Source organism: Macrotis lagotis, chromosome 1 (assembly GCF_037893015.1).
Source record: "Macrotis lagotis isolate mMagLag1 chromosome 1, bilby.v1.9.chrom.fasta, whole genome shotgun sequence".
Classification (NCBI taxonomy): domain Eukaryota; kingdom Metazoa; phylum Chordata; class Mammalia; order Peramelemorphia; family Peramelidae; genus Macrotis; species Macrotis lagotis.
The window spans coordinates 694944834-694972449 of record NC_133658.1 but is presented as its reverse complement, the minus strand read 5'-3'; the positions used below and the strand labels follow the sequence as shown (position 1 = coordinate 694972449).

Sequence of the window (27616 nt, the reverse complement as noted above, 5' to 3'; positions counted from 1 at the left end):
AACATTTATTGAGTTCCCTACTATTTATCAGACTCTGTACTGGGGAAACAAAAAGAGACAAAAGACAATCCCTGCCCTCAAGAACTCAGAATGTAATGGAGGAGAAAAACAAATATTCATAAACACTCTATATAATAGGAAAAATTTTTAAATGGAAGGCACTAGAATTGAATGGTTGGGAAAAAACTTCCTGTAGAAGATGGAATTTTAGTTGGGATTTAAAGAAAGCCAAAAAAAAACAACTAATGAGCAGAGATGTGGAAAGAGAATATTCTAAGCCTGGGGGACCACCAGAGAAAATGCCTAGAGGCAAGGGATAGAGTGTCTTATCAGAGGAATAATAAAGAGGTCAATGTCACTGGGTGGAAGAGTACTTGGTGGGAAGTGAGGTATAAGTAGACTGAAAAGGTGTGTGTGTGTGTGTGTGTGTGTGTGTGTGTGTGTGTGTGTGTGTGTGTGTGTGTGATGAAGATGAGTTAAGGACTTTGAATACCCATCAGAGGTGTTATTATTGATCTTGGAGATGATAGGGTTTGCTGAATAGGGGAAGGCTGTGTGTGTGTGTGTGTGTGTGTGTGTGTGTGTGTGTGTGTGTGTGTGTGAGAGAGAGAGAGAGAGAGAGAGAGAGAGAGAGAGAGAGAGAGAGAGAGGATCAGATCTGAGGTTTAGGATATCCCTCTAGTCACTGAATGGAAGACTGATCCAAGTGTGATGAGAATCAAGAGTAAAATCTACAAATTCTTTTGTAGCACAAAATCATGAAATGGCTAGATTTCATTTCACATTGATCTGAGTGGCAAGATCTGTCAAATGGCAACAATTCTATGAACCCAGATATAGAACTGTAAGTTAGTTACTCACTGAAGTTTTAATGCCCTTGTGATTCTAGCTAGTTCATAATTACTATCTCAAGGGGCTAATTGTCTTGGTATTTGATGTACTTACTAAAATGTCCCACTAATATACTCCTAAAGCATAGTTTGCATGTTTAGATTATTCAATACCACATTAAATTTTTCTTTGAAATTTTGTAAGATTCACTAGAAGCAACTGAATTTAGTAATCTTAGTGTGTAATAAAAAGTTTCAGCAATTCTGTCAATGGCCAATATAATGAATCTTGTGACTTCTAATCCCTAAGTGTATAATAATGTTTGTTTGTTTTTATTATGAGCCCTCTTCAGGTCACAACTGATGTCATGATCTTTAGCTTACAAAAATGTGACAAGCAGCATTTTCTCTACACTGGAAGCAGTGATTGAGGACACATTTTGGCCTCATGTAACCACTCAAATCTTGGAGACTTAGAACTCATGTAATATACCCTCATATCCTAGCAACATAATATGAGAGGTAGTTTTTCTGACTTCCATTGTCTCTTAGTCAGTATGTGATAGCCAATTATGGAACACCATAATCTCAAATGAAGTAAAATTCCTAATAAAGGACAATGTCTTACTTAAGGCATTGGTGAGTAAGTAGGTTATGGCATGTTACCAGTGGTGGATATGAAGACAAGAAGTCTCTTAAAAATTCACCATCAAGAATATGTATGGCTAGAAAGAGATGAGTCAGTTATGTAACAAGAATGAGAAGCAAAAGAGAGACCTTGACAGTGTTGGACATTAAAATAATTAGAAGAAGGTATGCAATATAGTGGGCATATGTTCTGTGGAAGATTTACAGAAACAAATGAACAATCATCATATAGAATAAAAATGCAAAGAGGGGTTGTGATTCAGTTCAATCTGATATGCATTTATTAAGAACCAACATAAGCCAGTGACTGGGTTAGGTATTGAGTATATAAAGACAAAAAAAGACATTTCCTGTCCTCCTGTCCTGTCCTGGAAGGAGCAGTTACATCTATGAAATCAAGAATCCAACAAAATTTGATCTCCTGTGATGAAGGCTAAAAGGAAATGTGTGGGCTAGGCTAGTGATTTTTTATTTTTATTTATTTTTAGGGTTTTTTTTGGCAAAGCAATGGGGTTAAGTGACTTGCCCAAGCCCATACAGCCAGGTAATTTTAAGTGTGTGAGGCCAGATTTGAACTCAGGTACTCCTGACTCCAGGGCTGGTGCTCTATCCACTGTGCCACCTAGCCACCCCCTAGTGACTTTTTAAAAAAAGGAATCTGCCTTTTAAAAAGTAAATTATCATCTACTTGAGATTGAACAGAGGGAAAGAGTGGTACCTCAGGGAGAGTTTCAGCTCCAAAAGTATCTCAGGTAGAGGAAGGGCTATACCCCAGGTGAAGGGCCTTCCAGAATCTGAACCAGGAAATGTTGACTTCACTTCCACTCTAGTGATATTTCAACTTCTTGGAATAAAATATCAGTTAACCCTGAAACTCCTTTCCTGTTCCTCTTCCTCCTGCCCTAACCCCATTTCAAATTTCAAACTTGGGGATTATGGAACACCAAGTGTATTATTGCCATTTTCCTAAGTAAATGAGAGAAACTGTTCTGATTATGAAAAAAATATAGAGAATAATGGAATTGGTTTAATTATTATTCCAAAGTTATCTTTCACAGAACCTGTCTAGCTGTGTTTCAAAAGAACTGTTGTATGGACTCTATGGGTGCTATACAGTAGCTCCTCATTTGGACCCTGTGATGTGTTTGCTTAAATTCTCAGAGAATTAGCTTCTTTTCTCTTTCATCATACATGGATCTAAAGTACAGTCCATTTGAATACAATTCCTTTTAGAAATTATTAAGTAACTATTCTATGCTTGATCCTGGTGATATACAGATAGATATGATACAACGTCTGGTCTCAAGGAGCTAACATTTTAATAGGAGAAAAAACATCCCTACAGGAAATTGGGAAACAAGGAGCATAAAAGCAAAGGAGACATCTAGGAAAAGTTCTATGAGAAATCTGAGGAGGGAGAGAGAAGGCTTTGTGGAAATGGTGAAATCTAAATGGGGCTATAAGAGAAGGGAGAGTGGGAGGAAGGAGGAGAGGATGGGGTCTTGAACAGATAGAAGTGAAAAGGATATATGGGGGTGGGATGGACAGAAGATGGTCACTAGAGGTCTTTCAAATATTATCATGCTAAGTCATAAACATATTGTTGTGTTCCAAAATTTAATTTGTAATTTGGATGCTTGAAATTTGGAACAATCATAGCATCAGATCTAGAGCTAGAAGAGACCTCAGAAATCATAGAGTTCTATCCCATCATTTTACAAATGAGGAAACCAAGGTCTAAGGTAGTTAGTTGACTTGCTCAAAGTCACACAGGTAGTGAGCATGAGTAAGGATCTGAACCCAGGTTCTCTAATTCCAGAGACAATAGCCTTTCCATTGGACCATGCAATTAAACAGTGCTTCAATTTTCTCATTGTAGGTAACCTTGGTTACATAATGATAGGAAAGTACTCTAAATTTTTGCACATCAATGCAGGCCTGAAAAACTCCCTAAATCTCCCAGGGATAACTATACATCTTCAGAAATGGAGGTTTGAACACCCTTAGGAAGTACTAATTGGTGGAATTTCAAGTAATATCACACAGAAAAGTGAAAATATAAAGGCAACATGGTGAGCAATAACTTTGGTCAGCCACCACAAAGGTGGGCCAATCCTGCATGGTGGACTGACCCTAGTTATAGTTTTTCTAGGCTGTTTCTTCTTTTCACAGTTTCTTCCCTTTTTCCATTTCTGAAACCACAGATTTTCTAAAAGCATAAACTTTTTCAAAACATCTCTTAATAAAGTGATGACAAGGCCTCCACGGGTGCCCAGTTAGATAGAGTTGAAGAGCATCTGTTCAGATGCATACTCATTTCTACATTCCAAATCTGTAGGTTACAGTCTTTTTTCATAAACATGAATGGAAATATACATATATGTGTGCATGTAAGTATTGATATATGTATTGATATAACCATTCTTTTTACCTCAGAATCATAGGATGATTGACTGAAAGAGCTTGGTATATATAGTTTGAAGAAGAGAAAAATGGTGGGGACTATGTCAGCTGTCATTAAGTATTTGACAGGTTATTACAAGGAGAAAGGATTGGATTTGTTCTATTTGAGCTCAGAGGGCAGAACCAGAAGCAGTGGCTATGAGTTGAAATCAGATAAGCTGAGGTTTGATGTCAGAGAAAGCTACCTAATAATGAAGTGTCCATATGTGGATTGTGCTACCTAGATGGAAGGGGGGTTCCCTATACTTTGAAGTCTTCACAAAGAGGCTGGATGACCACTTGTTGGCTATCTTAGAGCAAGGATTTCTTTTGTATATAGGTGAGACCAGAGAGCCATTATATTCTCTTCCATCTCTCAGATTTTGTGATTCTACGATCTTCTTTTTAAAGACTGTGTGATACTTGTTGAGAAGCAACCTATATTTTGGATGTACAAAGTTCCTGAAGAAAGTCAACTAATGGGTGCTCCTGTGGTGACTAGTTTATAATATACTCCTCCTTTGGCCATCAGTTCATTGTGAGTCCCTTTTTCTATCACAACACCTTGTGACACAACAGCTATGGTATCTGAATATTGGATGGTGGACAGACGGTGGGCAATGATAATGCATGTTCGTCCTTCTCTGGCTTTATCCAAAGCTTCTTGCACGGTCTGTGGACAAAAGACCAAAAGTTCAAGAGGAAGAACATGGTACCAGGTATCATCCTGTAATTAGTGCATGGATCTATACTATGAAAGCCTCATTGAATATGGTGAGGGCATCCTTACCAATATCAACCCTGGCATTTATATGGTACTTTTAGTGCAGTGGTTAGACTGAAGGACTTAGAATCAGAAAGTCCTGAGATTAAATCTTGCCCCAGATAATTACTAATTGTGTGACTCTGGACAAGTCACTAAAATGTTCAGTTTTGTCTCAGTTTTCTTATCTATAAAATGGTAATAATAATTTCTCCTATTTCCCAGGGTTGTTGTAAGGGAAAAATGAGATATTTGTAAAGTGCTTTGCAAATCTTCAAACATTACATAAAAACTAGATATTATTATTATTTTCCCAACAACTACTCTATGAAATAGGAAAGAATTGTAAATTCCATTTTACAAATGAACTAAGCGCTAGAGGGGTTAGATGACTTATCAAATAAGGGAAGACATGGAATTTTGCTAAACAAAAACACTGCTATAAACATTTGTATATATAGGTCTCTCACTTTCCTCTTTCATTTCTTTGAGGCCCAAGCTTAGTATCACTTGATCAAAGGATGTAGATATTTTATCAACTTTAAGGGAATACTTCCAAATTGCTTTTCAAAATAGCAATTTTTCCTTCCAAAATGCCAAATATAAGATTATTATAAATCAAAAATATTTACTGTGCAGGACAATTTGTGCATGTAGGCTAATTTTCCTTTTATTTTTCCTTCAAATTCCCATAGGTCCTCTCTATAAACTAATATGTTTTGGGATCCATCAATTTTTTGAAAGTCAAAAATGTCTCAGGGCCAAATTAACTTTGAAAATGGGTAGAATTTAATTATACCTCACTCAATTTATACATACACACATATGAATATATATAGTGTATATAAATACATATATATGCATAATTGTAACTTTCTTTGTGTTTTAGTGATTCAGGGTCCCCTTACTTTGACTTGTAATGTTAAATATTCAAAAGGTAAAATGCAGAAAGAAGAAGGATTTGGAATGCAGATTGAGCCATATATATATATATATATATATATATATATATATAAATATATATATACATACATACATATATATTTAGACATGTTCAAGTCAGGATTTTATTTTCTTGATTTTACATATTAGTTAGAAGGGTTTTATTTTCTTTCTTTTTCAATTGTTGAATGATCGGGAGATAGAAAGAAGGGAGAGAACTTAGGTGTTCATTAATTTAAAAAGATAAAATATAATTTAAAAAGGCAGAAAGAAATACCTGCTTACTAGAGGTAATGATAGAGAGATAATGAACTTAAAATACAATATCCATTTTGAAGCATGATTTAAATGAAAATTTATTTTGTCGAGCTATGTAAATGTATATTAAGGAATTTCTGGTGAATTTTAAAAAATGTTCTAGGAGAGGAAGGAGAAAGATTAATTTTAAAAATTTGTAAGTTTAAAAAGTTAAAAAAGATAAAATTTAAAACAGAAAAACTTAGTTTATAATAGTCATTAGCCTTTTAAAACCTCCATTTGAAGTAGGAGAAGAATTTTACAAATAAGTATTATTTAATGATTGGACTTTTGCTTATTTGAAATAGCTACATTGATCACAAAACTATTCTTTACTATCACTAAATATTGTTGCTATTGTTTAGTTATGTCTTCATGATCCCATTTGTGATTTTCTTGGCAAAAATGCTGGAGTGGTTTGCCATTTCCTTCTCCAGTTCATTTTACAAATGAGGAAACTGAGGCTACCAGGGTAAGTCTGAGACCAGATTTGAACTCAGGAAAACAAATCTTCCTGATTTTAGACCCCGTTTTATATCCACTGTGCTACCTAGTAGCATTGCATACTTTTAAAAAAGTATGTACTTCTAGAAAATTGGGAAAATAATGGTATTTGCATTATTATATTATAATAGATTATTGTATTATATTATCATATTGCATTTGCAAATATAAAACCAAAGACATTGACACATTCACAACAAGATTTACCATATTCTTTTAGAAATACATACCTTTTCACTTTCTGTATCTAAGGCAGAAGTTGCCTCATCCAATAACAGTATTTTTGGATCCCGAAGGATTGCACGAGCTATTGCAATACGTTGTTTTTGACCTCGAGAGAGCTGGGAACCCTGAGCCCCGACATTAGTTTCATATTTCTGAAAAAAAAAGTAAATGAAGCAATTACTTACTGAAATGGGCTACTGTTGCCATATTCTTTAAGTCCCTAGTTGGCAATGGCTTTACCAAACGGCATGGATTTATATCCATTTTGCATTTATTATGTATGAATTTATATTTGTTGTCTTCCTATTAGTATTTAGGCTCAACCCCCACTGCAGCATGGACTTTCATTTTTGTTTTTTTTATCTTTATTGCTAAGTCTAATAATTGGCACAATGAAAGCACTTAATAAAAATTAATTGATTGATGACTCAGGTCATCTCTTATTTAGAAGTCATCTAATCCAAAAATTTATTTTATAATTTTAAAATTATTTTTTTTAGATTTTTTTTTTAGCTAATTCTCAGAGAAGTTAGCTGACTTGATTAAGGTCACAAAAAGTTGCTGTTTTTTGATGGTTTCATCATGTTTGACTCTCTGTGACACCATTTGGGGTTTTCTTGGTGTTTGCTATTTTCTTCTCCAGTTCATTTTACAGATGAGGAAACTGGGGATTAAATGACTTGCCCAGGGCCACATAGCTAGTGAGAGTCTGAGACTAGATTTGAATTTAGGAAGATGAGTCTTCCAGACTCCAAGTCCATTAACACCTAATTGACCTGAGCAGATGATTTAATCTCCTATTTCACTAAGGAGGAAATCTATCACTCATGAGTTCTTTCAATTCCTTTCTTCTATTCTTCATAACAATTCAGCATCATCCTCTAGTACCTCCTCCCTGATTGTAGTAATAGGAGAGATATTCTTATTCTTTATTAATCCTGCTACTGCTGCCCTTGCTTCCCTTACCTCCTCCCATCTCATCTAGTACCTTATTTAGTCAGTTATTCTCTTTTTTTCTGTTTTTTTTCTCTCCATCTTTCTCCCCTGTCCCTCTGTCTGTCTTTATCTCTGTCCCTGTTTCTGTTTTTCTCTCTCCTTTTCTACTTGTTCATTTCCATAAGTTTAAAAGAAGTGAAAGTATCCAAGATCCTAATATCATACCTTTGGACCATTACTGAAACTTGGGGTTTATATGGACTAGATTCAGCCCTGGAGGCTTCTTAAAGATGCATATCTTTGACTCCACCTAAAGGGGCTCTTCTAGTAACATATAAATTTTGTTTTTTCCGTGTACCCAACGGATTTTCCTGAGAACATCAGATTTTTACTCATGTCTAAAAGGCCCCTCAGCTCCTATGTGAGTACTCAGGCTAACAAAGTCAAATATAGAATGTTTTATTTAACACAATAGATTATTCCTCATTTCTGAGAACATAAACTGTTAGGATAGCTCCCTTCTCTTTTCTGAAATGCTTTATGCCTCCCCCAAAGACCTATACAGTCTTCTAGGCTTATAATAGTACTCTGCCATATATACCACCTCCATCATCATTTGGGCTGCCATTTCCAAACCAAAAAGCTCCCATATTGAGCTCATTCTATTCCTTCTGACATATGTTCTACCTTCTGATCATATATATATACATATATATATATGTATATATATATATGTATATATATATATATATATATATATATATATATATATATATATATATATATATATATGTATTTTAAGTTACTCAGTGCTCCAAATTCATAACTTTGGGGTACTTTTAACTTCACTATCCTTTACCTTTCATTCACAAATATTAATCATGTTTAGCACATAGTAGGTGCTTAAAAGGTGCTTACTGACTGACTGACTATTCTGGCTCATCTTTCATTACACTATCAGAATCACTTTTCTTATGCTTTTATCTTGTTACATCACTTTTCTACTAAAAATAGAGAATCTTGAGTGGTTCGCTATCATTTACCAAATAAAGGTCAAACATCCCTGACATTCTACAATCTTGTGTCATTCTGCTTTTTCTAACTAATATTCCTTTTTCATATACCTTTCTCTTAATTATTAGACTCATAATTTCATTAGAATAGAGAGCCTCAATGAGGATACTCCCTCCAACAATGGAGATATGAGTCTATTCTTCAATTTAGAGTCTTGGAGAGCTACCTGGAAGTGGCATTGAGAACCAAGATTAATCCACTGGTATATTTCAGAGATGCTATGCTCTAGCCAGACTGAACTCTCTGTCTCCTGAGCTTTCATACCTCACTGGTTATCCTCAGGTCATTTCTTATCCATCTCAAATGTCACCTCTTTTAGAAAAACTTTCCTAATCTTCCTTCAAAATGTACAGAACACTTTGTTTTATAATATACTTATTATGTAATGCTGAATAAATTTCATTGGTGTTATTCTCATGCCAGACTCTAACTTTCTTGACCGTGACAATTTTATTTCTTGTATTGTCTAACACATATCTAGGCACATGGTAGGTGTTTGATAAACATTATTTGTTGCTGTGTGTTGAATAGTATTATCCCTACAGCTTAGTAATTTACAGTAAGACAGAAATATTTGCCTTTCACATCTGGACACAGCAATGAATAATGATCATGTTGTCTGAGGATTAGACCAAGTCTGTGCAGAGTCTTAGAATCAAAACAATGTGAGCTATTTAGCTAAAAACCTTGGAGCAATGACCAATAAACAAACAACAAGCAAAGAGACAAAAAAAAATCCACCTCCTCCCCACCCCCACACTCCACTGCAGGGCATCACCTTTGTTCTTACAAATGAGAAAAATAAAACTTTCTATGCCTAGGAAATTCTAAAGGAAGAGAGAAACAAAAGTCAAAGGGGATATTTGCCTGTTTGGGATGGATCCAACTTCTTTATCTTTATTTTACCTATATCTCTGATCCCAAAAGAGACACCTGAAATAAACTTTTGGTGATGGAAAATCACAGAATTTAAAGTAGATATGAGTTAGTCCTTGGAACTAGGAAAGCCAGTTTACAACACAGCAGATACAGCTTAAACATAGCCCCAAGTTCATAAGACCCAAAAGAGGTATTATCTTGCCTGCCAATTTCTGTGTGCTTTCTTTTCTTTTCTCAAGTGTGCTTAATGACTCTTCCCTCAAAACATAATAGAATGTTGATGTAGCACATTTATTTTACTTTAAATGAGTAATAAACTTGGGTACAAGAAAATTACCATGCTTTCATATATATAGCCTTGAGTTTCCCTTCCCAGTCATTACCAGTCTGCTTTTGATCTCTGCTTTCCCTTTCCATGGAATATTATTTTGGGAATTCTGAGAATGATTCTGTATTCTCCCATGGTACTTACCTCTGGAAGTGACATGACAAATTCATGTAGCTGAGCCTTCTTCGCTGCATCAATGACTTTCTCCATTGGAACATCCCTATTGTTATCTCCATATCTGATGTTGTCAGCGATGCTGCAGGCAAATAATATAGGCTCCTGAGATACAATTCCAATTTTAGATCGAAGGAACTGGACGTTAACATGTTTGCTATCATGTCCATCAATTGTCTGCCAATAAAAGGGATAATCATCATGGTTATTAATTCCAACTAGCAGGAAATTTCAGAATAATATATTTTTTCTGGTAGAAGAAGCACAGAACCAGCATTTCGTAGTTCTAATAAGGATTTGGTTTAGTTGAAATTTGGGAAAAACTATAGACCCATAAGGGACTGTAATATATCATCTAATGCAAACTTTCTTTGAGGCTCTATGATTTGTTTGATGTAGGGACTCTCTCCATCAAGGCAAATCCTAACCTTAGTTAGTATTCTTCAACTGTTACTGTAATCAAAAAAATAAATCAGCTAGTGACCAATCTAGTGAAGAGTTGACCACATTAGGATTGATTCTTGGATGACAGACATAGTGACCATCATTGGGCCCATGCTTGAAGACAACCTATTTGGAAGGACTTCCTAGGGCTTATCTTCCCCTTTCCTAGCCTTTAGAACCTAGAATCACCTTTGCATCATGATGAGGCAACGGAGTAGGAATTTAGTGGAAGAGTTTGATAAAAATGGCTGTTGCAAAAGATGCTTCTTCAAAAAATGAATTATACCATTTTAAAAGTTCATGGTATAACAACGCACTGTAACTAAAAGTCAAGTTGGCATCATTAATACAGTCATTGGAATATACTACAATTCAGTAGGGAATCAGAAAGGTGATCAATAGTTGCCTTGTAGATAGTATAGGACATCTCAATTCCTAGATCCCCTGCCTTTACAATAAAGAACATAGAGCTAGATAATAGGAGGTAATATGGTACAATGGAAAAAGCACTGTCTCTGGTCTCAGAGGACCTGACATCTACTTCTGTTGCTTATTCCCTCTGTGAACTTGGGTAAATCCCTTCACTTCCTTGAGTTTCAACTTCTTCTTCTGGAAAGGGTTCCTTTTACTTCTAGATCTGTAATTTCATGAGCCCAATCATGGGCAAACCATTAAAGTAGACAAGTATGAATTCTACAAAGAAATCATGAGATAAAAGAAGCATGAAAAAGGGCATCTAGGTGGCATAGTGGATAGAGCAACATCCTGGAGTCAGAAGGACCTGAGTTCAAATCCAACCTCAGACACTTAGTACTAACTTAGCTGTGTGACCTTGGACACTTAAGCCAATTGACTTGAAAAAAACAAAAACAAAAAAAAAAGAAAAAGGATGAATAAAGAATCCTAATGGGGAAAAATCCTAAATTGGAGAAATTTTTAAAAATGCTGTGATATTTTATGCATTGAAATTCATTTAAATGTAAGTAGTTATTGAGCAAGCATATATATTCATATTTATTTTAATTTTTTCAAATAAAAGTACAATTTTTCAAAATCCATATTGATGAGTAAATACTTTCAGTCTCAAGAACTATGCTGTAGTAGAAAAGGCATTGAATTTAGAGTCAGTTGAAATGACTTCAAATGCAGTTGGCTCTCTTACTTGCCTTTGAGAATTCTACTATGTAACTTTTGGCCCTCACTATCTTCAACAATAAAATGGGAACATTAGACAAGCTGACTTATAAGGTCTCTTTCAGCTTTGGATCCTATACTATTACAATTGTTTGCCTACTTGGAGAAAAGTATTTATCTTTATTTGATAAGCCCTGACATTGCTTATTTGGGACTCAGTCTCCCATTCTCTGACTTCAATGTGTTTGGGGGAACACCTGCCACAGAAAGTACTGGGGGCTGCTTTGATAGTCAGGTGGCACCATTGAAAGAGTTCTGGGCTTGGAGTAAGGAAGACAAATTCAAATACAGCCTCAGAAAACTACTAGTTGGGTTACCTGGGGTAAGTCTTAACCTGTGTAAACCTCAGTTTTCTCAACTGTAAAATGGGCATAATAATGGCATCTAGCCCTTTCATGATTTGATGTAAGGTTCATGAGATAATGTTTGTAAAGGGCTAAGGACAACATCTGGCACATAATAATCACTTAAAAATTTATTAAGTTGTAAGTTTATTCCCTCTTTCCCTCTTTCCTTCTCTCCTTCCTTCCTTCCTTCTTTCTCTCTTCCTCCCTTGCTCTCTTTCTCTCTCTCTGTACCTCCTCCTTCCCTTCCTTCCTTTCTCCTCTCCCTCCTCCTTTCCTCCCTTCCCCTTTCTTTTCCTTCCTCCTCTCTCCCTTCCTTCTCTTTCCCCCCCCTCACTTTTTTCCTTCCTTCCTTCCTTCCTTCCTTCCTTCCTTCCTTCCTTCCTTCCTTCCTTCCTTCCTTCACCATACAAAGAGAGATGATTTAGAGATTCTCGCTTTCCACAAGAATAATCCTTAGAGAGAAGCAAGGTAATGAGTTCACTTAATGTGTGGCTGGAAACAGGGATAGGGGGAGGAAACCAGATATTTGGTAGTTTCTTGGTTTAACTATTTAATTTAGTTATTTAATTATTTTTACTACTTTCTATGCTTCTAAAGGAGTATACTGAAATGTAAATCTAGCAAAACTTAAATGTGTACAATTTTAATAATCATTTGAAATCATCAAATTAAATTTAAATTTTAAAATATTAAATTTAAAACTTTGGGGCTCTAAAACAGAATTATGATTACCTTGCCCTGGTTTTAGTTTGGTTGAATAGATACATTGCACTTTACTAGTTACTATAGGGAATTTCAAAAGACCTGACAACTATGGTCCTAGTCTTCAAGGCCATTATAGTAATCTTGAGCAATAGACTTTATGTGTCTGGCATTTTGAAAATCACATTCTAATCCTTTGATAAATGTTAATTTCTTTATAAACTATTTTCTAATTACTCTAGTCAGCAACTAGTTTCAAAACATATAAAATATCTTTATATTGAAAATTGTTAGCAGAAAGTGATGACAAATACTATGTAACCATCATTCAATGGGAATAACCGAGTCTCCTCCATTACTTATTTTTCTTGATCTCATATCCCTGTTCTTCCTTAATCTACTTTTCTCCATTTATGTAGTTTCTTCTTACCTCTTGTTTGCTTTGCTTTGTTTGAGAATATGCTCTAGTTGCATCCTTAAGTTTTCACTGCATCTCTCACATTATATTATCCATCTTCATTGTCAGTTTCCCTTCTCTTCCTTTCCCAGTCTTTCCTCTCATTGTTCCCTGCTTTTCACTTTTCACTCTTTCCTTCTCTCCCTCATTTTCTCTTTTATTCTCCCCTTTTCTCCTTCTTCCTCTATTCTCTTCCCTTTCCTAACTCTCTCTTTTTGCTTTTCTTTTCCTTTTCCCCCTCTTCCCTTATTTCTTTTCTCTGTTCCCTTCTTCTCTTTCCCCCTTTTTCCCTCATATCCTTCTCTTTCCCTTCTATCCTTCATCTCCCTGTCTCTAATCTCTGTCTCTTCCTTTCTCTGTGTTTCTCTCTTCTCTCTCTCTCTCTCTCTCTCTCTCTCTCTCTCTCTCTCTCTCTTTCCCCTATTATCATCTCACTATACCAGTTGCCTAATAGAATTATTTTCTGTCTGACAATCTCATGAGAATCAAAAACTTCTTTTAGTGTGACCTTTGAAAAAATAAGATCAAGGAAGTCAAAATAGTAAGTTAAATTCTTGATTTGAGTATTTTGCTCCAGCATCTGTATTATTTATTCCATTTATTTAACAATTCACTTGAACAGAAACCATTTCTCCTTTTCTTATATAATACTTTGTACTGTCTTTGAGCTACTCTATTTCACAGTTTCCTGCTACTTTTCCAATGGCCCCTTTCTCAGATTTCTATCATCTTCAGTCTGGTTAGGCTTCACTTTCTTCATTATTTCCAGGCAAGCCCAGGCTCCTCTTAAATACACTGAGCTCTAAACTTACAATGTGACCTGCTGTCATTGAAAAATACAGTAGTCAGCAAGCTATCTAGAGGAAGGAATTATGGGAGCAAGTCAGGTCAATTTGTGAATGATTGGAAATGGAAAAACATTCACAGGGTTAAGTGCCCAAAGCAAGAGATAGTATCTGATCAACTGGAACCTTGGAAGAAAATGTCAGGAGGTTGGAGAAAATCTATAGAAAAATCTATAGGATGGCAGTAAGAAAGCCTTTGCTTACCACTTTCCCTTTGTTGGGATCATAGAATCTCTCCAAAAGCTGAACACAGGTACTTTTGCCACAGCCACTACTTCCAACAAGTGCAAGGGTCTGCCCAGGTTGAACAGATATGGAGAAGCCATTCAAAACTTGTACATTGGGTCGGGAAGGATATGCAAAATTACAATCAATAAAGTCAATGCTCCCTTTGAAGTTGTCCTATGGATAGAAGAGATAGGGAATTACTTATGTTATTTAGAACCCAGAACCTTGGAAAAAGTACATTAAACTTTTCTTAAGACACCTTTGCCATCATCATGAAGCACAGGCTGACTAGAAATAGGAACTGTGCTACTAGGTATGGAGAGCAGGAAAAGTCTGAGAAATGATGTGAAAAAAATCTCCTTTCCTTTTTATTTTCTGAGTGCATTTCCATTCCTAGGTCCACTAGGAAGGAAACTGATTCTCAAACTCTATGCCATTGAAGACCTACAGTAAAGAAAAAGGTAGTAATAAGACAAGATTTCTTGGATTCATGCCTCCTGATCTATTCACCTTGTAATTCTAGAAAAAATGTCATTACTTTCCCTGAGAATGACTCAGAAACAAAATTGCCAGGTCCTATAGCAAGCAGATTTAAAATATGGGCAATGGAGAGACAGTGACCTTTTGTATTGTTCTTCAATTCACTTACAGTGGCAGGGGTTCTGTTCTAAAGGCTGACTTTGTAAAGCTTAGGTTTATTCAGCTCATTTGACCTTATACACACACACACACACACACACACACACATACACACACATACACACACATATGCACACACACACATACATATATAAGCATAGATATAGAAATAGATATAGATACACATGCATGCATATATATACACATAACCCATTAAAGTATAGAAGGACTTAAAATCACTTTGAGAATAAATAGAAAATAAATATTTGGAAAGAGTGTTAGTTTTGGATATCCCCACGTGACTACTAATCTCTTTGATTTTTAAGTTTCCTTATGTGTAAAATGAGGAAGTTAGACTAGATGATTCCCAAGGGCCCTTCCGAAACCAAATCTATGATTCTCTTTTTTTGGGGAAAGGTCATCAGGGTCAAGTGATTTGCCTTAGTCACACATTTATTAAGTGTATGAGGTCAAATTTGAACTCAGGTCCTCTTGACTCCAGGCCAGTACTCTATCCATTGAGATACCTAGCTATTTCCCATATAATAATAAACATAAACTGAGGTTCCAAAACAAACCAAAAACCCTCAATTTTTTGGAAAATAATAATTGAAAGAAGATTGAACCTCTGATCTATCTATATTTATAGCCATCAGAAACAAGAAAATGCTGAACTAGGACACTAGAAAATATGAGAAGATTTGGTGCCCTATTCACTGTGTCACCTAGTTGCCCCATATGCTCCTATCTTTTAAAGATCAAATTATTTTCTTAAGAGTTTACATGATGCTCAAAATAAGTAGTTAATCCAGGGGAGTTGATTATGACACAAAAAGGTTAAGTTACTTGTTCAGGATTACAAAATTTATAAGTATCAAAGATTAACTTTGACCTCAGATCTTCCTGACTCCATCCACTCTCTACATCAGTTCAACCTGTGATTTCTTTGGTATAAGGGAGTTTTTGAGGAGAAACATCTTCTATCAATTTAGGCTGATTCTCCGCAAGTCTTACAGAGTTTTCTAGAAAGCCAAACAGTTAAGTAACTAGCCCAAGGTCACTCAGGCTGGAGGCAAGACTTAAACCCATGCCTGACTAGAATGGCATATTGCCACTCATAATTCACAATTAATAGATGACAATATATATTTCAGGATTCCATTCCAGGACAACTTCAATAGAAACACGGCAAGTGCATCTGCTTCCATTTATCTTTAGATTAATTATATTTAATGTTTATTAGTCATTTTCAGTCATTTCTGACTGTGATCCCATTTGGGGTTTTCTTAAGAAAATCTTGGAGTGCCCTACTTCCTTCTCCAGTCCATTTTACAGATGAGAAAACTGAGGCAAAGAGGATAAAATCACTGCCCAGGTCACCCAGCTAGTAAGTGTCTGAGTCCTGATTCGGGGCAGGTACTCTATACACTGCAGCATCTAGCTTTACATTACATAGAATTTAACATTACATAGAATTTAAAATACCAGGTATCATATCCTAATCCAAACAAGACATTTAGCTATGAAAGGAAGTTCTAATTCATATCCCTTCTGCATGGACATGAATTCAAGAATGAGAAATTCACTTGAATGAATACAAATTCATAAAGTACAGGAATTTGGCAGACTAAGCTGGGCTGCCAAGGCTGAATGAATGATCAAGCTGAGTATACCATCTGTAATTCCATTTCCATTCTTACCCACTTTTCTCCTGCATGGCTGTACACGTTGATTTTGGGACGATAGTCTAAGAGTTGGAAAAAACGTGCTGCTGCTATTTTAGCTTTAGCATAATTTGGAGTGTAAGAAGAGGCTCTTCCAAGAGCTGTCCCACTGGTCACCACTGCAGAGATCACCCTAGTGGCATCCAGACAGCAAAATCAATTTATGTCGGAAAACATTTAAGAAGTCTTAACATAACAGGTACTATGCTGTGCACAGACACTCACCTAGTGTAGAATAAGGATTCTTAGCCTTAGTTCTTATATGGACCCCCATTGGTACTCTGGTGAAGATTATCAACCCTTCCTCAGAATAATGTTTTTAGTTTCAAGGAAACCAATTATATTGAAATATAATTAATAAAAAATCATGGACGCCATGAAATTTTTTTCCTAAATCCCCCTTTTGGAGTCTACCAATCACTCTAACAAAGGACACTGTGACCCAACAGTTCTTGCCCTCCCTTTGAGATGCTGATCAATTTCCTCACTGAAATTCAATTAAAAACGACCTTTTTTTGCTCCCAAAGAACTTTCAATCTAATAGAATCCAAACTTGTATTAAGCACCTACTGTATATCCCAGGCCCTGTAGTAGTACTTTAGGGATACAAAGACAAAATTAAGATCTTAGAATTTAGCCAGGAAAGTATAAACATTGAGCAGTCACAGAAATAATATTTAATCTACCAAATGTACCAGGACCTGTACCAATCATTTGATATTGCCTTTTCTTTTGTCTATATAACTTAAATGTAGACAGGTTTTTGCCCTAAGATGCCCTTTCCCCCTTCTTTCCTAAGTAGCTGCATATAGCCTATAATGAAACAGTAAGAGAGCAAGGCCATTATGATGTGGGTAGGTTTGTCTTAGTGCTCCAACAATCTAGCATGGCTTCTTTAACAGAAATGCTACAGCAGCAGTGGCTGCTTTCAAATCCCATTTTGTGAACACAGAAAATATTTCTGAGTAGAAGAGAAATTAGTGAGGAGAAAGAGTATCAAAGATGTAAAACTGGAGGTAGCCTCAGAAGCAATGCCTTTATATTATAAATGTTGAAACCGAGGCTCCTGGAGAGTAAGCAATTTGCTTATGGTTACAGATGCAGGAAACATTAAAGGCAGAATTTGAACCAGATCCTTTGACTTGATTTTAGATCAAACCAGATGGAACATACAGAAAATTTTGTTTGGCCCAGGAAAGAAGCCACCAAACAGCTCATTTCCACTGGAAATAATTTATCTGATTCTCTTTAGCCTCTTTCTCCCTGCAATCTGAAATTTTAGTGTTGAGCTGTTGTAAGCCTTGGAATGTTCAGTTGTTTTTCAATTATATCTGATTCTTTGTAACCCTATTTGAGGTATTCTTGGCAAAGATACTAGAATGGTTTGACCATTTCCTTCTACTGCTTGTTTTACAAATGAAGAAACTGAGACAAACAGGTTTAACAAATTGCCCAGGGGCACACAGCTAGTGAGTATCTGAGGCCAGATTTAAACCTATGAAGATAAATTGTTTGGACTCCAGGTCTATCCTAATCTTGGAAACTAGATGACAAAATCATACATAACAGTCAAAGGCAGGCTTCAAATACAAGACAAACACCATTCCTCTTTGCTGATCTTTGCTGTCTGAGGGCAGATAAACAGAAAATGAAAATAAACTCTTCATTGGAACATCTTGTTAAGAACAGTTTTTGGACTGGCCTGGGGACATTGGTCTAATCTCACTGAAACACAGAATTGCCCTCTTCAAAGATATAGTATACAAATTATTACCTAAAGACATAGCTGAAATGAAGTCCTTCATGAGGAACCAGATATCCCCCATATCTGTAAGAGGCTGAATTGGTTATAAATATTATCCCCTGTGAAAAACCAAAGCATAATCCATAGATATTTGCTTTTCGGATGGCTGTACTAAATAGTTTTTCCAGTGCCTTCTCATGCGCTTCAATGAAGTGGATTTCCTTTCCCATCCCAGCAACTGTGCGGATATTACTGAGGGCTTCATTAGAAATCTGAAGAATAAAAAATAGAATCTTAGAGAAAATGAGAAAAAGAGAAGAAATGTATATTCGGCTTCTGACACTCCAATGATACATCCACATGGGCCACACAATCACTTCTTTTGCAAAGCATAACTCAAAAATCAAAAGGATGATGATCCTCTTAACAGAATGTGAATGTGGATATTATAGCCATCTGTCTGATAGAAAGATTGACTTAACTTTCCATGGAAATTAAAATAATTATTCAGTCATGTATTACTCTTTATGACAATATGGTCCATGGGAAAACTTGGCAAAGCTACTGAAGTGGTGTGCCATTTTCTTGTCCAATGGATAAAGCAAATAGAAGTGATTTACTTGGTGTCACACAGATAGTAAAACTCTGTGTCTGCATTTGAACTCAAGTCTTCCTGACTCCAGGCTCAGCACTCTAACCAGTGATAATAACAAATATATAGACTAAGGTACTAAAACAAACCAAAAACTATGTTTTTAGGGAAATAAGAAGTGAAATAAGATTTAACCTCTGTTCTATTTATAGCCATCAGAGACAGCAGAAAACTGAAGTAGAATTCAGAGGTTGGTGGGAACTTTTTGGGCTGGTAAGACATTTTATAGATTAGAAAGTTCTTTCTCTTGTGTATAGCTAATATGCTGTCTGATTGCTTCTCTGCCAAAAGTGACCTTGAAATTCAGCTATTTCTTTTTCCCCAATTACCTGGCCAATTGCTTCTAAGGCATGCTTGTCCAAAGAAGCAAATCCTGTCATCATTCGGGCTTGTATGGCTCCTGATAAAGCTAAGAAGGGAAGGAAGCATGATATCACTAAACTCAGTTTCCAGCTGAAGATGAATGAAATGATCAGGGCCACACCAATATTGGAGAGGGAACTGACAATCATCCCAATCTGAGTTCCAGTAGCCTGAAAATCAAACACAACCCAAGACAAGGATTGACATGATATATATGAAATATACTTCAGGTGTTCAAGAAATGCAAAGCATTGTTAACATCACATCAGCATGGGTATAACTCACTTAAAAAAACTCCAATAAATGAAATTCAATGTTTTTGGTTCTCCAAAATGAATTCCCTTAAAAAAATCAAACTCTAATAAATTTAAAATTTACTGCAAAACAGTCCAGTATATTGATACAAACCCTTAAAGGAAATAGAAGCATAAAGAAATAGATGCAATCTAACCAACAAGGGATTCAATTAAGGTGTAATGAAGAATTTCCTGATGAGGATGGGCTCCTAAAGGAGGTTATGACATTTCCTTCTCTACATTTCCTTGTGTTTCTGGGAAGTGGTCAAGCTGTTAAGACAAGAGTATGGATTATATGACCTTCACAAGTCCACTTCCCAGTTTGAATCCTTTGATTCCTATAGTTATAAAAGTAAGAGTTGTGTGAAAACTGAACCATTAAAAAAGATTCTTGGTGGCTAGAGGATTAGAGAACATTTGCTTTTCTTTTCTCAGATCAGTATTATTTACCACACCCACAAGAACTCACAGTAATCATATAATATACTCATGGGTCAGGAGAAAGCTAGCTCCCACTTTTTCCCAGGAAATAAATACAAATAATAAAATGAGTTGCAGAAAGTATAAACTTGTGGTGGGTGTAGAGGTGGGGGTGGGGGTGGAGATGATTCCTAAGAAAAATGCTGGCTTTTGTACTTAGACAAGTCAAATTAAATAGTGCTGGAATCTAGATGTATAACTTTTAAAAATATGCTGTTTCATCCAGTTTGTCAGAGTAAGTCCCTTGAGTAAAGCTGTGTTTTATCATGCTCAGTAACTACCAATTAGGACTTCTCATTCTTTTAGCTTAGCTCCCCTGACCTGGCTTTTACCCCGGGGGACCTGAGAGAGTGGAAAAGACCTTCAGCTTCCATAGAAATCACACTCCAAACAGGGGAACATATGACCCTGGAGAAAATTCACTAATCATAGGCAAATTCTTCTCTGTTAAGGATATCATGTGAATTTCAAAAACATGGAAAAGAGGCTGCAAATCCCTGCCCCCCCCCCCCCCCCAGCCAATTGGCTATAAGGACTTTTCAAAAGATTTGGGATTTTATTCATTCATTATCAATCTTAGAACTGATGGAAAATAAGACTTAATGTGCAGATGTTTGAACAGATCCAGGATAGGATCCCCATTAGAGTTCTTCTAGCCCTTCCCTTCAGCTCTCCTAAGACTTACCCCTTGAACTTGAGATGCATCTGTAGCAAGTCTTGTTGTCAAAGCTCCAGGGCTATTCTTCAAATCATCAAACCAGCTAATATCTTGCCCTAACATGGCCTGGAAACCAAGTCTACGTAATCTTTTGGTGAGCAGCTCTCCAGATTTGGCAAACGTATATCCCTAAAGCACATAAAAGAGAGTTTATTGACTGCTTTCTAAAAGGGAGGAAAATGAAATTGGGTTTTTAAATTTTTTTAAACTACTAACTAGAAGTTCATTACCTGTAGAAATTGAGTGACAAAAGACACAATTCCTAATATTATGAAGAGTATGCATAGTCCATCAATCTGAGATCTTTGTTCCTCCTTATCAAGAAGAGAGAAAGTCTTTGGAAAAATAATAAACAACAAAAAAACTTCCATAAATAATATGTCCAATGAAATAAATTGAGATATTTTAAAATTCATGCTGAAATAATGACATTTGTTTTTGCTTAAAAAAACACTGAAGTAAAATGTTATAAAAATGCTTATAAAGCTAGCTTTATTTCTTTATGCAACAAGATGTATGCAGCAAGAGTCAGCATGACATAATCTAATGACTAGAGTGTTGTACTTAAAATCAAAAAGATGTAATTTCAAATCCTGTTTCTTATCATTATTAGCACTATAAACAGGGTGAGTCCATTAATCTCTTGGAACCTCAGTTTCCTCATCTCTAAAATGAAGGAAGTGAACTAGATGATTTCCAAGATCCTTTCCAACTTTAGAGTCTATGATCAACTTTTATTTAATATTCATAAATACTTCAAGATTTATAAATATTTCAATTTTCATTTGATGTTTATAAACATTTAAACTATTCTAATAGTACTCAAAATGCAATTTATTTGTAATGAGTTTGGGCATTTAAATGATAGATGCAATGATGATGCTTTCACTTCCTATCTAGACCCTGTCTGTTATTATAGTTTTGTAGGCACCATATATGCACTTAGCAATATGATCACTTCCAATCATAGCAACAAACATTTGTTAATCTTATACTTGCCTGTTAGTGGGACTGGGTTTCAATATTATAATAAATCTATTTTTTATAATATTTATGACACTCACCCTATCTCCAACTAAAAAACTCCATCTAGATTATGCTTTCTAAACTCAATTTTAAAAATATTTCCCAGTCTCCCCACTTCAAAACTCCTGTGGATTCTCATTTCCTACCAATTTAAAACTAAACTTCTTGGCACTTATAGTACTTTCCAGACTAAATCAAACTTATTTTTCCAACATTATCTTCCATCCACTCCCCTTCGTATATCATGTGCTCCAGACAAACCAGATGATTCACTATTCTCCAAACAGACCTCACAATTTCCCACTTCAATGCTTTTGTTTATTTCATTGCCTCTCCCTAGAATGTTCTTCATCCCTAGCAAAATTTTAGCTATCCTCTTCAAGATTCAACTTAAATCCTACTTCCTTCCCGAAATATTCTCCATGATCATATTACCCAGAAGTGAACCATCCCTATTAGTTGAACATTGTATAGTCAGATATCTCTGCTAACAAATTAATTATTTGTATAAATGTTTATTTTTATTTCTTCCTTTGAAGATAGAAAACATGTTTCCCCCCTTTTCAATATATAACACAATGATTAACACAGTGTAGGAACTTCTTGTTGTTATTGTTTGCCCCATTCTCCAGGAGGACCAATGACATCAGGAAAGTGATGTCTTGACTTACAAGACACCAGTCTTACTTTCTCCTGGGGAGCCATCTGGATCCAGTTGCAAGATAAAGATCAGGATGACTAGAGATGTTCCTAGATGCAGTGGGAGACCTTGGCCTTTTTAAGCTAAAATCTTTCTCAGGTCTCAGTTTGTCTGAGGCAACACCCATTCAGTGATTGAGGCTAGGCGCTATTTGATCTTTTTTCTTGAAGACCACGACATCAGGGAGGTGATGCCATGAAAAACAAATGAATTGGATTGGAGTGACGGGTCCTGTACAAAGTCACCAGTCTCACTTTCTCCTCTGGAGCTATCTGTGTTCAATGGTCATGCATGAATCAGGATGACTGGAGATTACTCTGGATAAGAAGCAATCAGGGTTAAGTGATTTTATTTACTAATTTAAAAAAAAATCAATCTAGGAGGGGAAGACCCTCAGGGTTTCTGGCCAGAACAGAAACAATTGCTATTTGCACTTACATTGAGCCAAAAAACCCAAACTATGACCGACAGAGGCTTAGGTAGGGACCTATTACTGGCCAAATCAGTGAGATTTGGGTTAAGGCATTGTCAAGTAACTCCATTTGAATTCCAATGGGTTACTGGATTTTTCAGAACTTGATCTCAAGAAATATATTTCTTTGGTAGAACATACATGTAAATATATGATTTCCCATGGGAAACAGAGAAAGGGAAGAAAGAAGGGAAGGAGAGAGAGGAAGAGATGGAGAGGAGGGAGGAATGGAAGGAAGGAGGGAGGAGGAGCTTTGTTAAATTGGAACTGGCCAGTTTTTCACAGTGTAGGAACTTAATTCTGTGTGGAATTGATGAATATTAAGTTCATGTAAAAATTGGACATTTTGCTCCAAAATCAAATGCTGTTCTTCACAGCGGTATCTATGAAGAGAACAGCACTATGTTTGGCCTCTGAACTGTAAATTGATGTCAAATCCACATATTTTTTCATCTCTCTACATTGCTTACAACAGAGTTCATTTCTTTCCTTTTGGTGCATCCCTCAGAGTTTGCCTTCTGATGTAGTTCCTTCTTTCCTTCCCTGTCCCTAAATCATCTATTTAAAGTACAACTAATTGGCAAATTAAGTTGCTTATACCTAAAAGCCACCTCCATCTGCCTTATCAGTCCCACTCCCTTTCCCTACCCCCTGGACCTAGGCTTCTGATTTGTAGCAACCAAAGCCAGGCCAAATTCACCATATGTATATCTCTCCTTTGGACCCACAATGATGCTGCTCCACCAATCTATTTAAGCTATGTGTCCTTGGGCTAGATCTGGGAACTATGATCTATCAACTCTTTCTTTTCTGGGATGAAGATTCAATCAATTGCTCCATGGTTTCATTGACATTTCTGGGACTTTCTGGACTAAGGTACCTTTCCATTCCACCACCCTCCACTATATATTATTTTCCCCATTAAAATGTAAACTCCTTGTGGGCAGAGACTATCCTTTTTAAATCTGATTCCCTAGTAACACAGTACAATTCCTGGCAATATTTACTACATATTAACAAGTTTTTTATCATTCATTCTATTTTCCAGGGTAGAAAGGTATGTTAGTGACTCATCATATGAATGGGAATATTTTAATGATGGATATGAACTCAAATATCTTATGGAATAGGAAAGACTAAGATATATCACTGTTACACAAACATCCAAAGACCTGCCATCTTTGGTTTTTATTAAGATACATTGGCATTCAATAAAATGGCTTCTGTGTATGGAAAAATCCTATTGATTTTGTTGGCATAAAGGCAACTTTAAATGGATGAAAATTTTAAATTATAGATTTTTAAAAAAAAAGAAATATAATTTTATTATTGAATAAGTATTGCCACTAAAACCAGCCTAAAAAAACACCACTCAATAGTGGCCCAGTGTGATTTTAATATGGATTAAAATCATTGCAAATAGTAATAGAATGCTGAATTTGGATCTAGATTCAAATCTTGTCTCTTACTCTGCTCTAATCATTTAATCTCTCTCAACTTCAGGCAACTTTTTAAGACAAGTCCTTAATTATAAGTGGATTGCAATTACATTATCCAATGAGATCATAGATTCTTGAAGTAATTCAATTAACTAGCTCATTAATCATTTCTATGATAGATTTTAAGTATCTGAAAGCATTTTATTTCCTTAAATAATTTAAACCTCTTAAAATTTATTACAGTGTGAAAATAACTTAGCAAATCATTTGCTTTAGTAAAATATCCTCTACCTGGCCCTTTAATGTTTTTCAAAGGTCTGTTCTTAACTTCTTTTTTCTTTATATTCTCTCCCTCCATGCAATTGCTTCACAAATCTAGTTGTCTAGATCTAATTGCTTTTCTAAAATTCAGGCCTGTATCTCCAGTTACCTATAAGAATGCCCTGCTATTATTTCAAATTCCCAACTCCAAAATCAAGTTTTATTATCTTTTTTTCATAAATATACTTCTGATTTTGTTATTTCTATCTATGGTGCTATTTACTCAGTTTTCCATGTTTATAATTTTGGTGTTGTCTTTGACTAATCTCTTTCCCTCAACCCATTTCTAACTAGTCATCAACTCCTGCCAAGTGCCTATCTCCCTGAGCTACCATTTCTTTTTATTCCCACTGTCAGTGGCCTAGTATAGACTTCATCACTATCTGCAAACCCTATGTTAAAGAAGCGTTTTAACAGATCTCTCTAGCTCCCCTCTCTCTTAATTCCAACCTACTTCACTGTAGCAACAGGAGAAGATTTTACATATAGGGAAGATTACTTTTCAGCCTATAAAGCAATAGCTGGGATATATCCAAGACTCATAATTGTAGGAAATACAATGGCCTGCCAAGTGGGTTACTGCTACTACTACTACTGAACAATGACCACTCATATTGTTGTAAGATTTTAGAGGTTGCAAAGCACTCTAAATATTCTATTTCATTTTTTCCTTATAATAACCATGTGAGATAGAGGGCTTATTTGCCCTATCTTATGAGGTTCTTAGAAACTAATTCACTAAGGTGATAGCTAATAAATGTGTCTGAGGCAAGACTTGAACTTTGCTCCTCCCTGATGTCAAGTCCAATATTCTGTGAGCTTTGAAGAACCAGAATGGAATAATGAGGGATAATGTGTCCTGTCAGACCAAGAAGAAAGTGCATGGGAACAGGACCTGGTAGGTGGGCTTCTTGATAATGGTTTTTATGACTAGGGTGTTATATCATGTTCATATAAATGGACTAAGTGGGAGCAGCCTGCAATGGATCCTGGCAGTTTGTGAAGCCCGTCCCTCCTGGCTGGGGAATCCTGGGAGGAAGGCAGTGTAAATGGTGAATTGTCAGAGTATGTACTAGAACCTATCTAGCTAGGCTCAGTGCTGATTCTCCCCCTCTGTAACTCAGTTGTTTAGGGACTGGTATGACCAGCTATTTCAGATGATCAGTATTTGATTGATACATTGACTAAATTCTGAATGAATCAGTGAGAAAATTGATTTAATGAGTATGGACCCTCACTCAAATGCTAATCAGTATTAACCAATCTGATATGATTCCAAAGGGGTAGTGATTAAGACTCAGAGCTTTGAGCTTATACAATAATAGGAAGCTGGTTCAGAATAAGTAAATTTGGAGTTTGGTGTTCACAGAGGACCCAGAGTAGAGGGGGATAATTGTGTCTGTATCCTTAACACAATCCAGATAATGCAGTCAGAGTAATTTTTCTTTTGTCTAGATTTGGTCACACCAGACCTCTGCTCCACAAATCTTTCAACATTCTCTGAGATCTATTTTGGTAAATTCAGACCCCTGACATTCAAAAATCTCAGCAATCTCATGTAAAGGGCCCTTTTCATATTCTATGCTCTTGTCAAATCTGATAACATTCTGTCTCTCTCCTAATAGTTAGTGAACATAGGGCAAAATTGCAATGTACTTAACAATTTGTCCTCACAACAATACTAAGAAATATATACGATTATTATTCTCATTTACAGATGAGGAAACTGAGACAGCTAGAGGTTAAATGACTGACCCAAGATCACACAACTCTGAGTAGAAATCTCCAGTCACTCAAAATGTATTACAGTATCCCCTAGCTGCCTTCTGCTCCAGTGCCTTCTTCTCCATATGTATCCTACTTTCTACTCTCTCCAAATTCCTACCAAGTCTTTAAAGACTGACTTTAAGCCATCATTCTTTCAAACCAGCCTTGAAGCCATGAAGAGTTCAAGTCTAACCTTGGATAATAAAAGAGTATGTGACCCGTAGCAAGTCATTACACCTCTCATTGCTCTAGTCATCTCTTTAAGACAAAGGAATGACAGAGGGAGTCCAAACCTGCATTGATACAAAGAGATTTTTCATAAGGGAGTTCTCAAGCTAATGAAACCAGAAGTCTATGGCTTATGCCTGTCTTTAAAACCCAACTCAAGTGATACTACCTTCATGAACCCTTCCTTCATAAACGCATTATCAAGTCAACATGCTTTTATGAAGCATCTACATTTTGTTTTGTAATTCTTCAATTCTCTTATGTTATCATTATCTTCCTTCTATTAAACTATAAGCTCTGTGAAGCCATGGTCTGTGTCCTAGTTATATTAGTATGGAGATATATGGTTATTTAAATCATGTACAAATAATTTTTCAGCATAGCCTCTGACCAAACAATCACAAATTCCAAATTAGCAGAGTCTACATGAAAAGTTTTACTTTTATTACTGATTAGTAGAATAAGAGAGAACCTGATACTTCTAACATACTATGGTTTTCTTCTTGTGATGAGTACATGTGGAATGATCTTAGAATGTATTATAATATTTTTAGCAATAAGAGAAAAAAAATTCAAGGCATCAGAATTGGCAATGAGGAAACAAAGCTTTCACTCTTTGTAAATGATATGATGGTATATTTAGAGAATGCAAGAAAATCATCTAAAAACTCCTTGAAATAATTAACAAATTCAGCAAAGTAGTAGTAGGATATAAAATAAACCCACAATAATCATCATTTCTATACATGCACAGCAAAACCCAAGAGCAAGAAATAGAAAGAGAAATC

The 27616-nt window shown here is 35.8% G+C and overlaps 1 protein-coding gene across 4 annotated transcripts in view; it reads right to left on the bottom strand.

Annotated features, from left to right (window-relative positions):
- Positions 1-396: 396 nt before the first annotated feature.
- Positions 397-27616, bottom strand: part of LOC141507788 (bile salt export pump-like) — a 157461-nt gene continuing 130241 nt past the window's right edge. For all 4 annotated transcript variants that reach the window (XM_074215775.1, XM_074215772.1, XM_074215774.1 and 1 more), the window contains 9 exons: positions 21106-21210; positions 20843-21004; positions 19348-19551; positions 18397-18638; positions 16599-16755; positions 14236-14433; positions 10013-10219; positions 6657-6803; positions 397-4593 (listed from right to left, as the gene is read on the bottom strand). In XM_074215775.1, the coding sequence (XP_074071876.1) occupies positions 4393-4593; positions 6657-6803; positions 10013-10219; positions 14236-14433; positions 16599-16755; positions 18397-18638; positions 19348-19551; positions 20843-21004; positions 21106-21210 (1623 nt within the window). In that variant the 3' untranslated portion in view covers positions 397-4392. The remainder of the gene's footprint in view (positions 4594-6656; positions 6804-10012; positions 10220-14235; positions 14434-16598; positions 16756-18396; positions 18639-19347; positions 19552-20842; positions 21005-21105; positions 21211-27616) is intronic.